The 19,085-nt window shown below is 50.2% G+C and overlaps 1 protein-coding gene across 8 annotated transcripts in view; it reads left to right on the forward strand.

Moving 5' to 3' along the window:
• OGDH (oxoglutarate dehydrogenase) overlaps window positions 1-18,554 on the forward strand; it is a 136,166-nt gene extending 117,612 nt beyond the window's left edge. For all 8 annotated transcript variants that reach the window (XM_073325334.1, XM_073325336.1, XM_073325332.1 and 5 more), the window contains 13 exons: window positions 3,204-3,383; window positions 4,555-4,707; window positions 6,055-6,157; window positions 6,536-6,664; window positions 8,750-8,900; window positions 9,258-9,385; window positions 9,508-9,686; window positions 10,293-10,364; window positions 11,695-11,817; window positions 13,868-13,940; window positions 14,364-14,527; window positions 15,183-15,337; window positions 18,349-18,554. In XM_073325334.1, coding sequence (XP_073181435.1) covers window positions 3,204-3,383; window positions 4,555-4,707; window positions 6,055-6,157; window positions 6,536-6,664; window positions 8,750-8,900; window positions 9,258-9,385; window positions 9,508-9,686; window positions 10,293-10,364; window positions 11,695-11,817; window positions 13,868-13,940; window positions 14,364-14,527; window positions 15,183-15,337; window positions 18,349-18,469 — 1,731 coding nt within the window. In that variant the 3' untranslated portion in view covers window positions 18,470-18,554. The remainder of the gene's footprint in view (window positions 1-3,203; window positions 3,384-4,554; window positions 4,708-6,054; window positions 6,158-6,535; window positions 6,665-8,749; window positions 8,901-9,257; window positions 9,386-9,507; window positions 9,687-10,292; window positions 10,365-11,694; window positions 11,818-13,867; window positions 13,941-14,363; window positions 14,528-15,182; window positions 15,338-18,348) is intronic.
• Window positions 18,555-19,085: the final 531 nt, after the last annotated feature.

Genomic DNA, 19,085 nt, shown 5'->3' on the forward strand with positions numbered 1-19,085 from the left:
TGCTTCAAAATGGTATCACACTGAAGCTCCACTCACTCCATCTGCATTTCCTCTGCAATATTGTCAATTTCCACAGCAAATGGTGTGGAAAAAAGTTTAAAATGTGGTTCAAGTGCCTTGAAATCTTTAAACCGCACATCAAACTGCTTGTGTAAGTTAGAAATGATATCTGCATATTCTTTCAAGGATTTTGGTTCAACTTTTCCTTAGGAATTCAGAGTCGAGAAATGGACCAAATTGCCAGCAGTCAGCTGTTTCCCCCACAAAGTAAGCTTGACTTTGACTGACTTAACACTGTCATACATGTGTGTTATATCACCTGTTTTCTACCCTGAAGCTTCAAGTTCAGTGCATTCAGGTGATCAGTTACATCTGTTAGAAAAGCAAGGTTGCAGATAAAAGTGGAATCAGCAAGCTGTGGAGCCTCCTTGTTTTTCATGAACGAATCAATCTCCTCTAAGTGGAAAAAAACACTTCAAAACATTTCCATGACTCAGCCATCTAACTTGAGTGTGATACAGAAGTTCCCCATATTTGCTGTCCATACTTGCTAGAAAAGAAGTGAACTGTCTGTGATTCAGCCCTCGTGCATGTATAAAATTAACAGTATTAACAACTACGTCCATAACTTCCTTCATTTGTAGACTTTTATTACACAGGGCTTCTTGGTGCAAAATACAATGTGTATTGGTGACGCTAATTCCTGGTATATTGAGGCTGTTCAGGTTGGTCTTCAATCATCCAACCACACCAACGTTTTCAGAGCACGCTGATGGCGCACCGTCCGTAGCCCAAGATACGAGTTTGTTCCATGGCAGCGCAGCTTTTTCAATGCACTCTTCCAGTCCTTGAACTATGTCTCGTCCCGTTGTGGGACCCTTCAGTGGCATTAAGTCTAGCAATTCTTCAGTTATATTCAAATTGCAGTCCACACCCCTAATGAACACTGCACTCTGTGCGGTATCTGATACATCTGTACTCTCATCAAGAGCAATTGAAAATGCTTTAAAGTCTTTTGCCATTTGAATCAATTGTTTTTGCACATTATCTGCTAAATCCGTTATCCTGCAGGAAGCCGCATTGGCAGACAGCTTATGCCTTCAAAAACTTTCTTCCTATCAGGACATATCCATATGGCTCCATATCTAGTTGGCAGCCGGTATCAAGTGGAGTACCCCAAGGGTCGGTCCTGGGGCCGGTTTTGTTCAATATCTTCATAAATGATCTGGAGGATGGTGTGGATTGCACTCTCAGCAAATTTGCGGATGATGCTAAACTGGGAGGAGTGGTAGATACGCTGGAGGGGAGGGATAGGATACAGAAAGACCTAGACAAATTGGAGGATTGGGCCAAAAGAAATCTGATGAGGTTCAATAAGGATAAGTGCAGGGTCCTGCACTTAGTACGGAAGAACCCAATGTACAGCTACAGACTAGGGACCGAATGGCTAGACAGCAGTTCTGCGGAAAAGGACCTAGGGGTGACAGTGGACGAGAAGCTGGATATGAGTCAGCAGTGTGCCCTTGTTGCCAAGAAGGCCAATGGCATTTTGGGATGTATAAGTAGGGTCATAGCGAGCAGATCGAGGGACGTGATCGTTCCCCTCTATTCGACATTGGTGAGGCCTCATCTGGAGTACTGTGTCCAGTTTTGGGCCCCACACTTCAAGAAGGATGTGGATAAATTGGAGAGAGTCCAGTGAAGGGCAACAAAAATTATTAGGGGACTGGAACACACGAGTTATGAGGAGAGGCTGAGGGAGCTGGGATTGTTTAGCCTGCAGAAGAGAAGAATGAGGGGGGATTTGATAGCTGCTTTCAACTACCTGAAAGGGGGTTCCAAAGAGGATGGCTCTAGACTGTTCTCAATGGTAGCAGATGACAGAACGAGGAGTAATGGTCTCAAGTTGCAGTGGGGGAGGTTTAGATTGGATATTAGGAAAAACTTTTTCACTAAGAGGGTGGTGAAACACTGGAATGCGTTACCTAGGGAGGTGGTAGAATCTCCTTCCTTAGAGGTTTTTAAGGTCAGGCTTGACAAAGCCCTGGCTGGGATGATTTAACTGGGAATTGGTCCTGCTTTGAGCAGGGGGTTGGACTAGATGACCTTCTGGGGTCCCTTCCAACCCTGATATTCTGTGATTCTATGACATAAAATTTCGCTGGCCTTCATGAGACATTCTTTTACGAATAGGCCTTCTGTAAAGAGTCGCAATGATTTAGCTATCATTTCGCTTATCACAAAACTTGCTCTTACTGAATCTTCACTAGACTTGTTAATCTCCAAAAAGAAATGTCTTTGCTTGACAAATGCTGCTTTAAGTTGCCGAACTTTTTCCAGTGAATGCATCATATTTTTCACAGTGCATCGGGTCGAAGTGCCGATGCACGTTTTACTCCTTGGGAACAGCAATCGTTTGCTGACAAAAAAGGCATCGAATTTGATCTTTTTCCTCTGTGAAAAAAATATAAATATAAATTCTCCCATTTGTCTTGGAAAACTCTTTTCTTCCATGAGTGTTCTTTTTTTCAACTAAGTCATTTCCGAGCAGTTTTAATAAAATACATACACGCAGTAATGCACCTCACTCAAAGGACAAAACACACACTTAGTTTTAGAATTACTTCTGTTAAAGCCCGCACTCTGGCCCTGCCCCCACTCCACCCCTTCCCCAAAGTCCACACCCCAACTCCGCCCCCTCCCCGTCCCTATTCCAAACCCTTCCCCAAATCCCTGCCCTGCCTCTTCTCCCTCTCCTCCCTTTAGTGGCCTTGGAAGCTTTCTCCAGTATCTTAACCTCCTCCTAGGAAAGGTGTTATCCTTGTTCTGTAATACTTACCTCTGGTTGGAGCTCTATTATCCAGCAGGTGGGGTAAACTGTTGTAAAAAATCTCATCATCAATCATGACAGCTCCTTGGTCTAACCTGACATGGAGGCAGTGTGGCCTTGTGGTTAGAGCGGGGATGAGTAGGTAGTTGGAAGCTTGCAAATTTACTCCCAGCTCTGCCAACAACTCGCTTAAAATCTGTCTGTTTTCCTTCTGCAAAGTGGAGGGAACTCTCCTTTCCCCCACTCTGTGTGAAGCATTTTGAGATATTGAGTGATGGGCACTTTCTGATTGCCAAGCAAAACTGTTTTCTAGACCTTTCTGTATCTGCCTTCTTCTGTTTTCCATGATGGCCCCAAATTGCTCTCTTTCCAGATCGGATTCACTACAGACCCTCGTATGGCCCGTTCCTCTCCGTACCCAACCGACGTTGCCCGGGTGGTGAATGCACCTATTTTCCATGTCAATGCGGATGACCCAGAGGCAGTGGTGTATGTGTGCAATGTAGCAGCAGAATGGAGAAGCACTTTCCACAAGGATGTGGTGGTTGACTTGGTAAATGATTGAGAACCAGTTGGGGCTTTGCTAAAATCCTGGCTTTGTTTAGTGAACTTCTGGGGAAATGACAAAATGCTCTTCAGATGGACCATTGGAGGCGTCTTGGACTGTTTGTACAGCACCTAGCACAATGGGTTCGTGGGCCATGACTGGGGCTCAGAGGTGCTACTGTAATCCAAATACATCTCTACCCTGATATAACATGACCCGATATAACACGGGTTCGCATACAACACAGTAAAGCAGGCCTCCACACCCCCCACAATGGTCTGGGGGGCAGGAGCTGTGGGGGGCATTTTTGGGGGTCCCGCAGGCCCAGAGTGGCCTGGGTGATTAGTGGGGGGCTGGGAGCAGCCCGCTCCGCTTCCCTCGCCCCGGCCCCCGCACTCACTAGCGGTGGGAAGCGGAACGCCACAGCTGGGAGCTGGCGGAGTGGAGTGGGCTGGGGCCACGTTGCTCCGCTTCCCACCACTGCCGGTGAGTGCCTGTCAGGGGGCGGGGGTGTGGATAGGGGGCGGGGCAGACAAGGAGCAGGGGGTTTGGCTAGGGAGTGGAGTCCTGGGGGTGATTAGGGATGGGGGTCTCTGGAGGGGGTGGTCAGGGGACAAAGAGCAGGGGAGCCAAAGCAAGTTCGATATAACGCAGTTTCACATATAACGCGTTAAGATTTTTTGGCTCCCATAGACTGCGTTCTATCGGGGTAGAGGTGTAATAAATAATGACCCTCTTGTGCTTCTTTGCACCTTAACCCTTTGTTCTCTGGTTCTGGTAGTTGTGGTGGAGAAGCATCTAAAGAAATATTTAAGCGAAAACAAGGCACTGAAAATGTAGCTGTGTTGTGCTTGAAGAAAAGTAGATGCTAATTTTCCTGTAACAGCTCAAATAGCTGTAGTTTTTCTTTTAAACTGGGGTGAAACCATTCCATTAAGTCATTAGTTACTCTAGTTTTACACCAGTGTCACTCCATTGACTTCTGTGGAACCTATTCCTGATTTACACTAGTCTAAATGAGATCAAAATCAGGCCCTCTGCCTTCAGGCTGTACATGATTTCCTTCATCATGGGTACATCCCACATACAGATCAATGTAAATGCGACTGCTTTTTTGGCTTCTGAAATAGGGATTGAAGACTGGCTATTTTTATGGCTTTCTTTCCTCGTGCACTAGGTGTGTTACAGGCGGAATGGTCATAACGAGATGGACGAACCCATGTTCACCCAGCCGTTGATGTACAAGCAGATCCGGAAGCAGAAACCTGTGCTGCAAAAATACGCCGAGATGTTAATTTCAGAGGGGGTGGTAAATCAGCCGGAGTACGAGGTATTGTCCCCCAGTGCTTTAGAAGAAAGATGCAGTCCGTGATCAGTCACAACCCCTTAAATCTAGCTGGCAAATAAGAATGCTGAATGGGGGGAAATGCAAATGTAATATAATGCAAGAAATATGTGAAGGTTACCAGTGTACCAAGCATAGTTGCATAACATGACTGCACCCCTCCCTGCTGACTTGGCAGTGTAGTGTAGTGTAGCATTGCCTTGCCCTGAGGGGTCTGGGTTGGGGAGTACTGAAGGGGTGCCTAAAGATCTGCTGATGTGTTTGTAAGGAAGGAGCTCAGAGTTAGGCATCCAAGGGTCCTCAATACTTGTTGCTAGCATTCCTAGCAAGGTTTCCCTGACTAAAGAAGCTAATGCTGTTTCTGAGAGCAGCACAAGACCATCCATGCTGTTGATTAGAACCTGCTCTTGGGCAGAAAATCCCTCTCTGCACTGGTCGTGGAAACACACGGACTCCATTTAAACCCAGTTGTAGCTGGTACAGTTATAGACCCAGTGTGAATAAGGCCTGTGGTCCAATCTACGCTTTATATGCTACCATTTTGGTTACCCACTTACAATACAGTAATTGTACCAGCATCGTTCCACCTTCAGTGTATTTGGGGCACAGCAGTAATTATCTGTGTTTTTGAGCCATGCTGCAGTCTTGGGGTGAAACCCTGGCCCCATTGACATCCATGGCAAAACTCCCTTGGATTTTAATGGGGCCAGGGTTTCACCCTTGGATTTTAGTAGGGTTGTAGACATAGTTCAGGAACACAGGTGACTCGTGCACTATAAGCCTTGCCTGCACTAGAAGATCAGACAGTATTGTACCTGTGCTCCTCACATAGTTGCTTGCATTGTGTCAATGGGACCTAACTGAAAAGTGCTTTATTCTGCCTCTTGAGCATTCAGACCCATTGACTGGCTGCGGCATTTCCTAATGTCAGGGATATATGGGATGCCTCACTGGAACTGGATTTTGTATTTCATGTAGCTTTGGCATCAGTGAAGGACATAAGCTCTTAACTGGCACACAGCCAGCAGTAGGCAGTGCCCTGGCAGTGGTGACCTCTCGTCCCTAATGTCGTATGGTCAGGCACAAGCACAGCAGCGTGCAGCAGCCATGAATGTGATGCGAGGCACATTTGTGGTCCAGGTCCTAACTGATGAGTGGGGGATAGGGTTTAAAGTGTCTGAAGAGGAGGTGGATGTGAAAATGCCCCCTCTGGGATCCACGTAGACTTTGTGCTGAAATGGAGAGGGAGCAGCAAGGAGAGGCATGGCCTTTAACCCCAGCACTCTTACTTGGCTACTTCTCAGTAATGATATTCTGCCCTATTGCTCTCAGGAGGAAATTTCCAAGTATGATAGGATCTGTGAAGAGGCCCATGCCAGATCCAAGGATGAAAAAATCCTGCACATCAAGCACTGGCTGGATTCCCCCTGGCCTGGTAAGTAACTAGTGGCTTCCCTGACAAATGGCCACAGTTCAGGAACTACTTCTGCCTCCAATGGATTAGACCTTTGACTTCTGGCACAGATAGGAGCTGTATGTCTCCAAGGACATGTAATGAAGAGAGTGGGAAATATACCAGTCGAGCCTGGTGAACAAAATGCATCTCTTGGGAAAGCATAGGGGACTGTATCACTGTATGGGCTCTGTCTGTCTGCACTGACAGAGGTGGAACAGCTCAGGGTTTGCTCTGCATCCCAAATTCCCTTCCACATCAGAGAGTACAGAAGGTTCTGTAACATAGTCATCAAATACTCTAACTACAGAGACAGCCTGGCGTTCACCAGGTCACGGATGATCTCTCCTCCTTCCCCAGGTTTCTTCACTCTTGAGGGCCAGCCCCGGAGCATGACCTGTCCCTCTACTGGTCTGAATGAAGAAGACTTGGCCCATATAGGCAAGGTGGCCAGCTCAGTGCCTGTTGAGGATTTCACAATTCATGGAGGTACAGACGTGCTGGAGTAGATGCCCCTGGCACCCCAGTCTTGGCGGTGGTTATTCTGTGTAGAGCTGGATGCTTTACGGAGTAGAGGAGATGGTTAATACTGTGGGTTTTTTACCCACAAAAGCTTATGCCCAAATCTGTTAATCTTTAAGGTGCCACTGGACTCCTCATTTTTTTGTGGATACAGACTAACACGGCTACCCCTGTGATATGTGAGTGAGAGTTGTTCCACCACCATCTACAGGGAGTCGTGGTCTCTGGTGCTGTAGACTGAAGCCGTAGGCCAGCCTGGGGAGTGGGAGAGAGAAGGTCTGCTAGAATGGTTAACTATTGGAACAAACTACTAAGGGAAATGGTGGGTTCTCCCTCTCTTGGTGCCTTCAGATGGACTGGCTGCTTTTCTGGAGATGCTTTAGTCATACACAAGTTGTTGGGCCAGCAAAGGGGTAACTGGATGAAATTCCTTGGCCTGTGTGCTGTACAGGACTAGATGATCTAATGTCCCTTCTGATCTTCCACTCTGAGTAAACAGGGACTTCAATATGGTGGTTCAGACCCAAAGTATGATGATTGGGATGTGGGTGACCACCTGAGTGCTAATGAGACTTCTGAGGGTGCTTATCTGGCCCCCATTACTAGTATCTGAGATGTTTCCCATCTTCACTGTGTTTATCCTCATACCTCTGTGGGGCAAGCAGGGCTGGTATCGCCATTGTGCAGAGGGGAAACTGAGGCCCAGAGAGGCTAAGGGACTAGCTCAGGTCACATGGGCAGCCTGAGGCAGAGCAGGGACTCGAACCCAGATGTCCCATGTCCTAGGTTAGTGCCCTAACCACTGGACCATCCTTCCTCTCAAAAAAAAGAAAAAAAGCCTCCTTATGGCAATGCCCAAAGGCCCCAGCTGGTATTTACAGAGATTCATAGAATATCAGGGTTGGAAGGGACCTTAGGAGGTCATCTAGTCCAACCCCCTGCTCAAAGCAGGACCAATCCCCAACTAAATCATCCCAGCCAGGGCTTTGTCAAGCCTGACCTTAAAACCTCAAAGGAAGGAGATTCCACCACCTCCCTAGGTAACCCATTCCAGCACTTCACAACCCTCCTAGTGAAAAAGTTTTTCCTAATATCCAACCTAAACCTCCCCCACTGCAACTTGAGACCAGTACTCCTTGTTCTGTCATCTGGTACCACTGAGAACAGTCTAGATTCATCCTCTCTGCAACCCTCTTTCAGGTAGTTGAAAGCAACTATCAAATCCCCCCTCATTCTTCTCTTCTGCAGACTAAATAATCCCAGTTCCCTCAGCCTCTCCTCATAAGTCATGTGCTCCAGCTACCTAATCATTTTTGTTGCCCTCCGCTGGACGTTTTCCAATTTTTCCACATCCTTCTTGTAGTGTGGGGCCCAAAACTGGACACACTACTCCAGATGAGGCCTCAGCAATGCCGAATAGATTGCCAGACTGGCTCCTTGAATCTTGCTAAGTTCTTGTCCTTTAGAGCTTCTTGTGAGTTCCACAGTCAGGTGACATGAATCTAGACCCCTCATCCTCATTATAAACACATTAACCATACCTGTCGCCCTCGGAGTGGCTAATCTTTCCTCTGCTGCACCAGCCTACCCAGTTTGTTTGTAGTACCTTCTGGCCGTGGGCCTGGCAATGCCCATGCTTTTGACCCAGCCCTCAGAAATTGTTCTCTCCACTACCACTTGGACTCCTCTGAGATTAGAGTTCAGGTCTCCTCTCCCGGCGGGTGATGTCTGGCAGTGAGTGCTTCTAATGCTGGTGAAGTTGGCTCAGTGAAAACCATGTTTGTAAAAGAAAACAGAGAATGACCAGGAACTCCAGTTGTTTTTCAGAGCTGGTCTCCTCTGCTCTTTACCCTGCCTTTACCCTGTGCTAAGCTGGAACAGTCCACCTCCCTTTTGTCCCGTTCTGTCCAGAGCGTCTGCATGTCAGGGAATCCAGATTGCCGATGGATGGGTTGATAGTGTGAGCTGTGTTGCCCCAACCTCAGGCTGCTTGCATAGTATGTTGCTGCAGTTCCTCTCCAGCGGGCTGCAAACTGTTTTTTATCTCTGCAGGTTTGAGCCGGATTCTGAAAACCCGCTGGGAATTGGTTAAGAACAGGACAGTAGACTGGGCATTAGCAGAGTACATGGCATTTGGCTCCCTCCTCAAAGAGGGAATCCACATCCGACTGAGTGGCCAGGATGTCGAGAGGGGGACATTCAGGTAAAGCCGGGGGTTTCCCCCAGTAAAAGATGATCCCAGCCCTCCTCAAGGGGCTGCTGAGTGGGGAATAGAAGAGGCCAGTCTTAAATTGCCTGCCAGGCTGGAGCTCTGCTGAAAGGCAAGGGAGGAGCCCAAATTGTGGGTGGAGGGGTCCCTTTCACAGCACTAATGGTGTTAGTATGGGCAGCTTCTAGATATGATCGTAACCTGGCTTCATTGCATTCGACAGTTGCAAGCCAAGCCTCTCAGCAGAGCAGCGTGAACCAGGCAGCCACTTGCGTGCAGGCGCTTACTCTGACCCATTGGGTAGGATAACACTTAAGTAACATTACTGCTGGACGTTGTCTCCTCCCACAGCCATCGTCACCATGTCCTGCATGACCAGAATGTAGACAAGAGGACCTGCATCCCCATGAACCACCTCTGGCCAAACCAAGCTCCTTACACTGTCTGCAACAGCTCCCTGTCGGAGTATGGAGTCCTAGGTCAGTGTCGATGGGGGTTCTTCGCCTGGCTCATGACAGCCACAGGGCTAGTTAGTGCTGGGCTGTCTGTGCCAGGTGCTGGTGGATATGGCCTCTTCACTCTTCTTCTCTCTTCTCTGCAGGTTTCGAGCTGGGCTTTGCTATGGCCAGTCCCAATGCCTTAGTGCTGTGGGAGGCCCAGTTCGGTGACTTCCACAACACTGCTCAATGCATCATTGACCAGTTCATCTGCCCCGGCCAGGCCAAGTGGGTGAGACAGAATGGCATCGTGCTGCTGCTGCCCCATGGCATGGAGGGCATGGTAAGGATGCACTCACTTCCTATCTTTCTGGGCAGTACTGACAGCTCAATGCCACAGTTCTCATCGCGCCCCAGGACGCTTCCTCAGGCCAGACACTGCATAGACCAGGTCTCTGTGCGACCAGTCACCTGGGAGCATTGGGGTAGTCCTGCAATCTGGAGATTGCCCACCTCTTTAGCTGTATTACCTGGCCTGCACCAGCCCATGTCACTGCATTCCGTACAGCTGTGTGTTAACAGCTTGCAGAGGGGCCTGGACTCCATGTGGCTGGGAGCAGTGCCAGCCGCTCTGCAGGTGAGAGTATCTGGCTGAATGGAAGAGGATTGGGAGCAACAGGGCTCAGCCTAGGGGCTTGTTGGGGCTGTGGGAGTGGAGTCTAGAGTTCAGTACTAAGGGACGGCTGCAGCTGTTCGACCTACTTCTTAGTAAAAATCAAAACTTCTGCACTTTTAAACCAGAGTGAAATCCTGTTGGGCAGTACATACCAAGGTCCTCCTCAAACAGTGACTAGCATCAGCCAGCCTCTCTACGAGGCGTGGAGAGCTCTCTTAAAGATGGAAACTTGCATGTGTGGTTCGCTTCACCTCTTGTTGGTTTTGCCCACAGGGTCCCGAGCACTCGTCAGCCAGGCCAGAGCGATTCCTGCAGATGTGCAACGACGATCCAGATGTCTTCCCCGTAAGTGTCTGGCTGTGCTGAATTCACACACTTTCCCTTTGGGGCCTTTCCCATCTCTCCCCTCCTGCATCTTGGAGCCCTTGCTCTGTCCCTGACTCTGACCACTACACAGCAAAGGCTTCCAGAAACAGCTTTGGGGGATTTTGTGGATAGGATGGTAACACATGGAACAATTTTACAGAGCACCTGGATTCTGGGCAGCAGGCCGGGGGAGCAGGATATAGGAAGCAGTGTTGTGCTGGTGACTCACATTTAATGACTCCTGGGCTTCCCCTGTCCCCAGAGTCAGGAAGACTTAGGTTGGGTTATCAAGGGGGACTCAGAAATGTCCCTTGCTGTGTTAGCACAGAATGAGCAGAGCTCTAGTTAGTGCACTAACGTGGGGGCAGTAAAGGCTGGCTGTAACCCAAGCAAGGCCAGCGCATGGAACTCCATGCTTCTCCTCTTTCCTCCTTGGCTTTCTCCAAAAGCTGTCATCAGAGTCACACCCATTGCTCTCAGGCCCATTTGCTCATTTATATTAGGGAGCGATTTCCCAGTGCCATAGCTGGGGGGGTTTATTGGAGTACTTCGGAGTGGCTCCAAAAGCCCTGTACAAACCTGCAGCTCCCCTGCTCTCAGCCTGTGCTGTCTCCACAGCTGGCCCATGCACTTAGAGGGGCTGTCCCTTTTTGGGTTAGGGACACGGAGGCACTAAGAAGCCGGGATAGGCTGAAAACCACCTAAGGGGATCATGTAAAAGGGAAAGTAGAAAGTTACACTGGCCCAGGATTTGCTGTGTTTATTCTTGAGCAGTGTCCTAAAAGCCCTGCTAGGCAGAAAAATCAATGGAGAGTATAGATCGGGACTCCAGTGGCTTTGAGATACCTGCTGCTAAAATCCTACCTCAGTTGAAATGGAAAAACTAAAGTGACACACTTAACTAAGGTTTCAGAGTAGCAGCCGTGTTAGTCTGTATTCGCAAAAAGAAAAGGAGGACTTGTGGCACCTTAGAGACTAACCAATTTATTTGAGCATAAGCTTTCATAAGCATACTTTTTAGGTACACTTAACTAAACTTGACTTTTAAGAGCCAAGTTGTCCCAATTTGCCTGGGCTTGAAATACTCTAAGGTTGAGCTTGCAGGTTAGGGCCGCTGCATTCAGCTAACCACTGGTCCTGGGCTAGTGATGAGCAAGAGAGACTCTTGGCCCCCATGTTGGGGTACTGCAGTTGACTCACATGGCATGTCTCTGTTCATATTGGAGCCGCTGGCAGGCATAAATGCAGGTTGTTAATGTGGGACGTTCGCGATTTTGTCTAAACCGTTTCTACTTTTCATATGCTGTAGAAACTCGATGACTTTGACGTACGCCAGCTGTACGACTGTAACTGGATCGTTGTGAACTGCTCCACTCCAGCAAACTTCTTCCACGTCCTGCGGAGGCAGATACACCTCCCGTTCCGGAAACCGGTCAGTGAGCTCTAGACACTGCCCTGGTATGGACCCGGCCACGCACCATTGTCTTGTAGCTCAAGTGCTAGGTTAAAGCCAATGCTTGGGGGGGGGGGGGGGGGGCATGGGTGCTGGTGCTGGGAGGGCTTAGGACCTGGATTTAAAGCTAATTTCTAGAGTGCTCCAGTAGGGCTAGTCAAATTTTCCACCAAAACTGTTTTTCAGCAGAAAATTGAGATTTTGACCAAAATTTTTGCAAAATGTGTTTGCTTTCCATGCAAAAAAATAAAATTTTTTGTCCAAAAATAAAACAAAAAAACTGAGCACCCAAAAACAAAAATACTTCAATTCTGGAATGCTGCCAAGGTGCCTTGTTCTTCAGGTGCTTCATGTTCTCTTCTGTGAGCTGGGTTCCCCCAGCCAGACTGCAGGGGGGCTCCTGGCACCTGAGAGACGAACCCATTTATTTGGGCACAAGCTTTCATGGTCTAAAACCCACGTCATCGGATGCATGCCGTGGAAAATATAGGAAGAGATATATACGCAGAGAACATGAAACAATGGGTGTTACCTTACACACTGTAACGAGAGTGATCAGGTAAGGTGAGCTATTACCAGCAGGAGAGAAAAAAAACCTTTTGTAGTGATGATCAAGATGGGCCATTTCCAGCAGTTGACAAGAACGTGTGTGGAACAGTAGGGGGGAAAAATAAACATGGGGAAATAGTTTTACTTTGTGTAATGACCCATCCACTCCCAGTCTTTATTCAAGTCTAAGTTAATGGTGTCCAGTTTACAAATTAATTCCAATTCAGTAGTCTCTCGTTGGAGTCTGTTTTTGAAGTTTTTTTGTTGTAATATTGCAACTTTTAGGTCTGTAATTGAGTGACCAGGGAGATTGAAGTGTTCTCCGACTGTTTTTTTAATGTTATGATAACACCCATTGTTTCATGGTGTGTGTGTGTGTGTATCTTCCTACTGTATTTTCCACTGCATGCATTCAGTGAAGTGGGTTTTAGCCCACGAAAGCTCATGCTCAAATAAATTTGTTAGTCTCTAAGGTACCACAAGTCCTCCTGTTCTTTTTGCTGATACAGACTAACATGGCTGCTACTCTAAAACCAGCCAGACTGCACTTCCCATGATGCACTACAGTCACATGACTGCCATAGAGCATAGCCTCCTCTCCCAAGAGCGGTGATTGTGATGCATCATGGGAGATGTAGTCCAACAGGGAGCCCTGACTATAGAGAACTACAACTCCCATAGGGCACTACGGTGGCATTTCAGGATTGAAATATTTTGCCAAAAACTCCCCTTTTGGAAGGAGGGAAACCCAGTTGTCTGACCAGTTCTGTGCTCTGTCCTTTACCTGGTTAATGGATAGATACTAACAAGCTCTGGTAAAGGTCTATTGCCTAATAAGAGACACCGGTATTAGGAACAGCCGTACAAAGCCAGGTATAAATGGGGAAGTCCTGTTAAAGGCTGGGCAGTCTGTGCCTGTACATTGGTAATGTACAGGTGAGCTGTACATTACCAAGCACACTGGGGCTCTGTGACTGGCACTTATTAAATAACCATGTCTGCCAAGGTTCATTTGAGCTCTGCCCAGACTGGAAACGCCTGTCCTTCTATCTCGGCAGTGGCATTTGAGCCACCTTCACGTTATTCCATAACGAAAGGGCTAGAAGGAGCAAGTAGCCCTGAGTGCTGTGCAAAGGAAGCAACACGCAACCAGACCTGCTGGCAGGGCCAGAGTTCTGCACACTGCTTCACGTTGCCCTGCCCCAGAGCAGCCTTTGGCTTCAGTCTTTCTCTCTGGCTGGCATGGGAGAATTAGGACATTTCTGTGATTCCTGCCTGGATTAAACATACAGTTCATCAATGGCACTTGAATTAGGGGGCTGGGCAGAGGCTGGGCGGGAACCAGCTGACCGGAGACTGGGGTGTGGAGGGAGGGTCTGTGCTCTGGCTCTTGTAGTGATGATCCAGTCTCCAATGTGCAGCTTGTGTGCCAGAAAGGCTATTTCCAGCCCATTCTGATTGCCTTGCCTTGATCTTCCAGCTGATCATCTTCACTCCAAAGTCACTGCTGCGCCACCCTGAAGCCCGCTCCAGCTTTGATGATATGTTGCCAGGTATGAAGGGTGTTTCCAATGTCCAAGGGTGCGAGTGAACCGGAGAGACACAGAACAGGGTTCATACCACAAGAGGGCAGTTTCTCTCTCCTCTTTACAGCACCCTGCCCTGCTCCCAGGTCTCTGAATTCTGGCTCCTGTCCACATGTGTGACAGTCCAGAACTGCACCAGGACGGTGTGTGCTTCAGACTGCTTGTTTCCCCCGTCTCTCTCCCTGCACAGCCCCCAGCTCAATGGAGTCCCAATCTCAGTGGGGTCTCTAGGCCTTAACCATCTCTGAGCTAGCCTGGTCCTTCTGCAGGCGTAGCCAGTCCCGCAGGGTCCAGGCCCGCAGCTGGCCCCATTAACATTCCCCCTCCCACCACGTGTGGCCCCTGGGATGTCGAGGCGTGTCCCCGACTGCTGTCTGTGCTCCACTACAGGCACGAACTTCCTGCGCGTAATCCCCGAGAGCGGCCCTGCAGCCCAGAACCCCGGCAGCGTCCAGAGGGTGCTCTTCTGCACTGGCAAAGTGTACTATGAGCTCACCCGGGAGCGCAAGGCCCGGGACATGGAGCCAGACGTGGCCATCACCAGGGTGGAGCAGGTGAGCGTGTCTGTACCACAGGGGGCTCCACGTAGGCCAGGGGCCAATGGCCAGTCCCGCTGCTACCCTGCTTCAGCTCATCACTGGGCTTACTCCACATCCCCAGGAGCCATGAGGCGTTTGAGCCACAGCAGACACGTCTTGGATTAGACATAGAGCGCTCTGTCCCTTGCCCCACTCCCACTGCTTAATGGCCCGGCCCAGCCTCAGGGCAGAGAGCAGGCAGAAATACATCACCACCACACCTGAGAAGGGACGGACAGAGGGGCCAGCTCGATCCTGTCTCTTCAGTCTGAGCCCAGGAGACGCTGCGCAGCACCCCTGGGTGGGCAGCAAGGGCAGAGCTGAGGTATCTGTACAGATTTGCAGGGGAGAGCCTGTTGCTGGTGGGAGTGGTGCTGGCCAGCCCAGCGTGCTCCCCACCGTACAAGCTCCTGGGCCTGGAAGGGTTGTTCAGGCTCAGCCCAGCCGACCCCAGAGCTTCGAAGTGTGTCCGTGAGGGATTGGGAGATGCTGCTGAGACAGCACAGGCTGAACTGTGAGCACGGAGGCTGCATGGCCCACTGCACAGCCCAACAGTGGCTGCAGCTGCCTGCACCCTGCCTCCGCTGCTTGCGTGCCCCAGTGGAACTGAGCCCTCCCCATTCCCCTGCAGCTGTCCCCGTTCCCCTTCGACCTCCTCCAGAGGGAAGCGCTGAAGTACCCCAACGCCGAGCTGGCCTGGTGCCAGGAGGAGCACAAGAACCAGGGCTACTACGACTACGTGAAACCCCGGCTCCGCACGACTATCGACCGTGCCAAACCCGTGTGGTAAGGGCCATCCCTCTGCACCGTGACGGGCAAGTGCCGTGGGAGGCTGCCGCACCTTGTCCTGTTCTCAGGACCTCCCCACGGGTGGGCAGTGTGGCATGGTGCTACAGGTGGTATATCTCAGGCCACTGGCTCCCTAGTGGATTTCAATGTCGCGTGGAAGTAGGGATGGAGATCTCACAGTGGCGCTGGGGAGTGGAGTCTTTTGGGTGGGTGTGACAGAGTCACAGGCCCGATGCTCTGGAACTGCTTTTTATGAAGCCAGGCAGGACTCTGGGGTGGCGCAACTCCCTTCAGGCTGTCCAGAGCAAAAAGCCTCCTTGGCTATGGCCTTCCTGGGACTGACCTCGGAGCTTTCAGCATCCCTGTTCACACACCGTATTCTTCCCCTTGGTGGGACCACCTAGACAGGACCCCTGGGGAAGCCAGAGGGCCCTGCACCCCTGCTCCACAGCCAGCTGTGACTCTCCGCCAGTATGTAACACAAGTTTATTAGTTGATAGGAACGCAGCATAGAACAGAGCTTGTTAGCACAGGAATCATAGAATATTAGGGTTGGAAGAGACCTCAAGAGGTCATCTTGTGCAACCCCCTGCTCAAAGCAGGACCAACACCAACTAAATCATCCCAGCCAAGGCTTTGTCAAGCCGGGCCTTAAAAACCTCTAAGGATGGAGTTTCTACCACCTCCCCAGGGAACCCATTCCAGTGCTTCACCACCCTCCTAGTGAAATAGTGTTCCCTAAAATCCAACTTAGACCTCTCCCACTGCAACTTGAGACCATCGCTTCTTGTTTTGTCATCTGCTACCACTGAGAACAGCCTAGCTCCATCCTCTTTGGAACCCCCTTTCAGGTAATTGAAGGTTGCTATCAAATCCCCCCCTCACTCCTCTCTTCGGCAGACTAAATAACCCCAATTCCCTCAGCCTCTCCTCGTAAGTCATGTGCCCCAGCCTCCTAATCATTTTTGTTGCCCTTCGCTGGATTCTCTCCAATTTGTCCACATCCCTTCTGTAGTGGGGGGACCAAAACTGGACACACTACTCCAGGTGTGGCCTCACCATTGCCGAATAGAGGGGAACAATCAGTTCCCTCAATCTGCTGGTAATGCTCCCACTAATACAGCCCAATATGCCATTGGCCTTCTTGGCAACAAGGGCACACTGCTGACTCATATCCAGCTTCTTGACCACTGTAATCCCTAGGTCCTTTTCTGCAGAACTGCGGCTTAGCCAGTTGGTCCCCAGCCTGTAGCAGTGCATGGGATTCTTCCGTCCTAAGTGCAGAACTCTGCACTTGTCCTTGTTGAACCTCATCAGATTTCTTTTGGCCCAATCCTCCAATTTGTCTAGGTCACTATCCCTACCCTCCATCGTATCTACCTTTTCCCCCCAGTTTAGTGTCATCTGCAAACTTGCTGAGGATGCAATTAATCCCATCATCCAGATCATTAATAAAGATGTTGAACAAAACCGGCCCCAGGACTAACCCCTGGGGCACGCCGCTTGATACCGGCTGCCAACTAGACATCGAGCCGTTGATCACAACCTGTTGAGCCCGACAATCTAGCCAGCTGTCTATCCACCTTATAGTCCATTCATCCAACCCGTACTTCTTTAACTTGTTGGCAAGAATACTGTGGGAGATCATATCAAAAGCTTTGCTAAAGTCAAGATGTATCACATCCACCGTTTTCCCATATCCACAGACCCAGTTATCTCATCACAGAAGGCGATCAGGTTGGTCAGGCATGACGTGTCCTTGGTGAATCCATGTTGACTGTTCCTTCCTCCCCTCCAAGTGCTTCAAATTGGATTCCTTGAGGACCTGCTCCATGATTTTGCCAGGGACTGAAGTGAGGCTGACCAGTCTGTAGTACCCCAGGTTCTCTCTTTTCCCTTTTTTTAAAGATGGGCACTAGAGTTGCATTTTTTCCAATCATCTGGGACCTCCCCCAGTCACCACAAATTTTCAAAGATAATGACCAGTGGCTCTGCAATCACATCAGCCAACTCCCTCTGCACCCTTGGATGCATTAGATCTGGACCCATGGACTTCTGCATGTCCAGCTTTTCTAAATAGTCCATAACCTGTTCTTCCACCACTGAGGGCTGCTCACCTACTCCCCATGCTGTGTTGCCCAGTGCAACAGTCTGGGAGCTACCCTGGTCTGTCAAGACCAAGGCAAAAAAACGCATTGAGTACTTCAGCTTTTTCCACATCATCTATCACTATGTTGCCTCCCCCATTCAGTAAGAGTCGCACACTTCCAGTGAGTTTCAGCCAAATCCATCTTGCGGGGACCCCAGGTCGGACGCACTGGACTCCCCCGGTCCAAGTCCCAAACAGGAGACTGCCCAGCTTCCAGTGACTTGACCCCTGACACACCTGTTGCCCCTCTTCTTGGTCTTTGTCCTCCGGTCTCCTCCCGCTCCTGGGTCTCAGGTTACAAAGGGCATCAGCCATCACTTTATGTGCAGGCAGCTGGAGCTTCCTCACCTGCCCCCGAGGGTCTCAGCAAAAGTCACACACCCTTATTCCCACCACCTAGGCATTGGTGCAATATACAGGGAAACTGAGGCACACACAGCATTCATGCAAAACAGTAAGACTCATAGGCTCATGTATAACCTAATAAGGAGGAAAGATCCGCTTGGTCTCAGTGGGCATGTTGCTCTCATGGCACTCTCCGCAAGATGGTAACTGAGTGAGGGACAAGGGCTTGATACAGGGTCTGTGCTGTGGCCAACAACCAGGGGTGGGGTGCTGCAGGCAGCCGGGGCTAGTCCCTGGTTGGTGGGCACTGGGCTTTGGGCAGTGGGGGTCTGCACATGATACAGCATTTCTTTCTAGGCGAGGTGACTAGATCTTGGCCCTCTCTCTCTTCCATCCAGCTTTCCTGTTGCTAGACCAGGCCTGTATGTAGCTGTCCCAGACCTGAGTCCAGCATAATGCCCCGTCCCTGCACTGGCCCTCATCTGAGCTGCTTCTTCTCCCTCCCTTGCCATAGGTACGCCGGCCGCGACCCAGCTGCTGCACCAGCCACTGGCAACAAGAAGACCCACCTGACTGAGCTCCATCGCTTCCTGGACATCGCCTTCAACCTGGATGCCTACAAGGGCTTCTCCTAGACCCCACGTGGCTGCTGCAGCACGCTCTGTCTGTCTCTTGCTCACCTCCTGTGTCCGTCCTTAACTACAGACCTTGTAAACTAAACACCCGTGCCTGGAGTCCTTGTTCATCGCTCTGGATTGTTGCCTTTCACTAAAATCCCTCTGCAGGATGCTTGGGTTTTAACTCCCGTGTCCCCCCCCGTTCCCCCCCTTGCTCTGTCCCTGAGGGGATGCAGTCTCTGTGCTCCCATAAACTGGCCAACTCTACCCCAACACTGCCCCAGAAGCCCCCAGTGCCAGCCAGCTGAGGAGGCCCTGCGATCAGCCTTTGCTAACTTCTGTCCTTAGCAGCCCCACAGAGAGGGGATGGGCTGCGCTGCCCTGTATCAGGCTCAGGGGAGCAGGTGGGGTTGGCAGAGCCAGAAGGAGGTACATTGCAGGCACGCCTCTCCCCGGCAGAGGTAAGCTGCTCACAGCAGGGGATGCAGTTAGGCTCTCCATAAAGAGGAGAACGTTCCTTTTTCCTTCTGCCTGTGGCGGTTCCTCCCCAAAGATCAGAGCCTCTGTGGCTAACTCCCTCAATCGCTCCTGGCCGGCTGTGCTTGGGTCATAGCCTCAGGCCCCTGGGACTGCA

The sequence above is a fragment of the Lepidochelys kempii genome, chromosome 26 (genome assembly GCF_965140265.1).
Source record: "Lepidochelys kempii isolate rLepKem1 chromosome 26, rLepKem1.hap2, whole genome shotgun sequence".
NCBI lineage: Eukaryota > Metazoa > Chordata > Testudines > Cheloniidae > Lepidochelys > Lepidochelys kempii.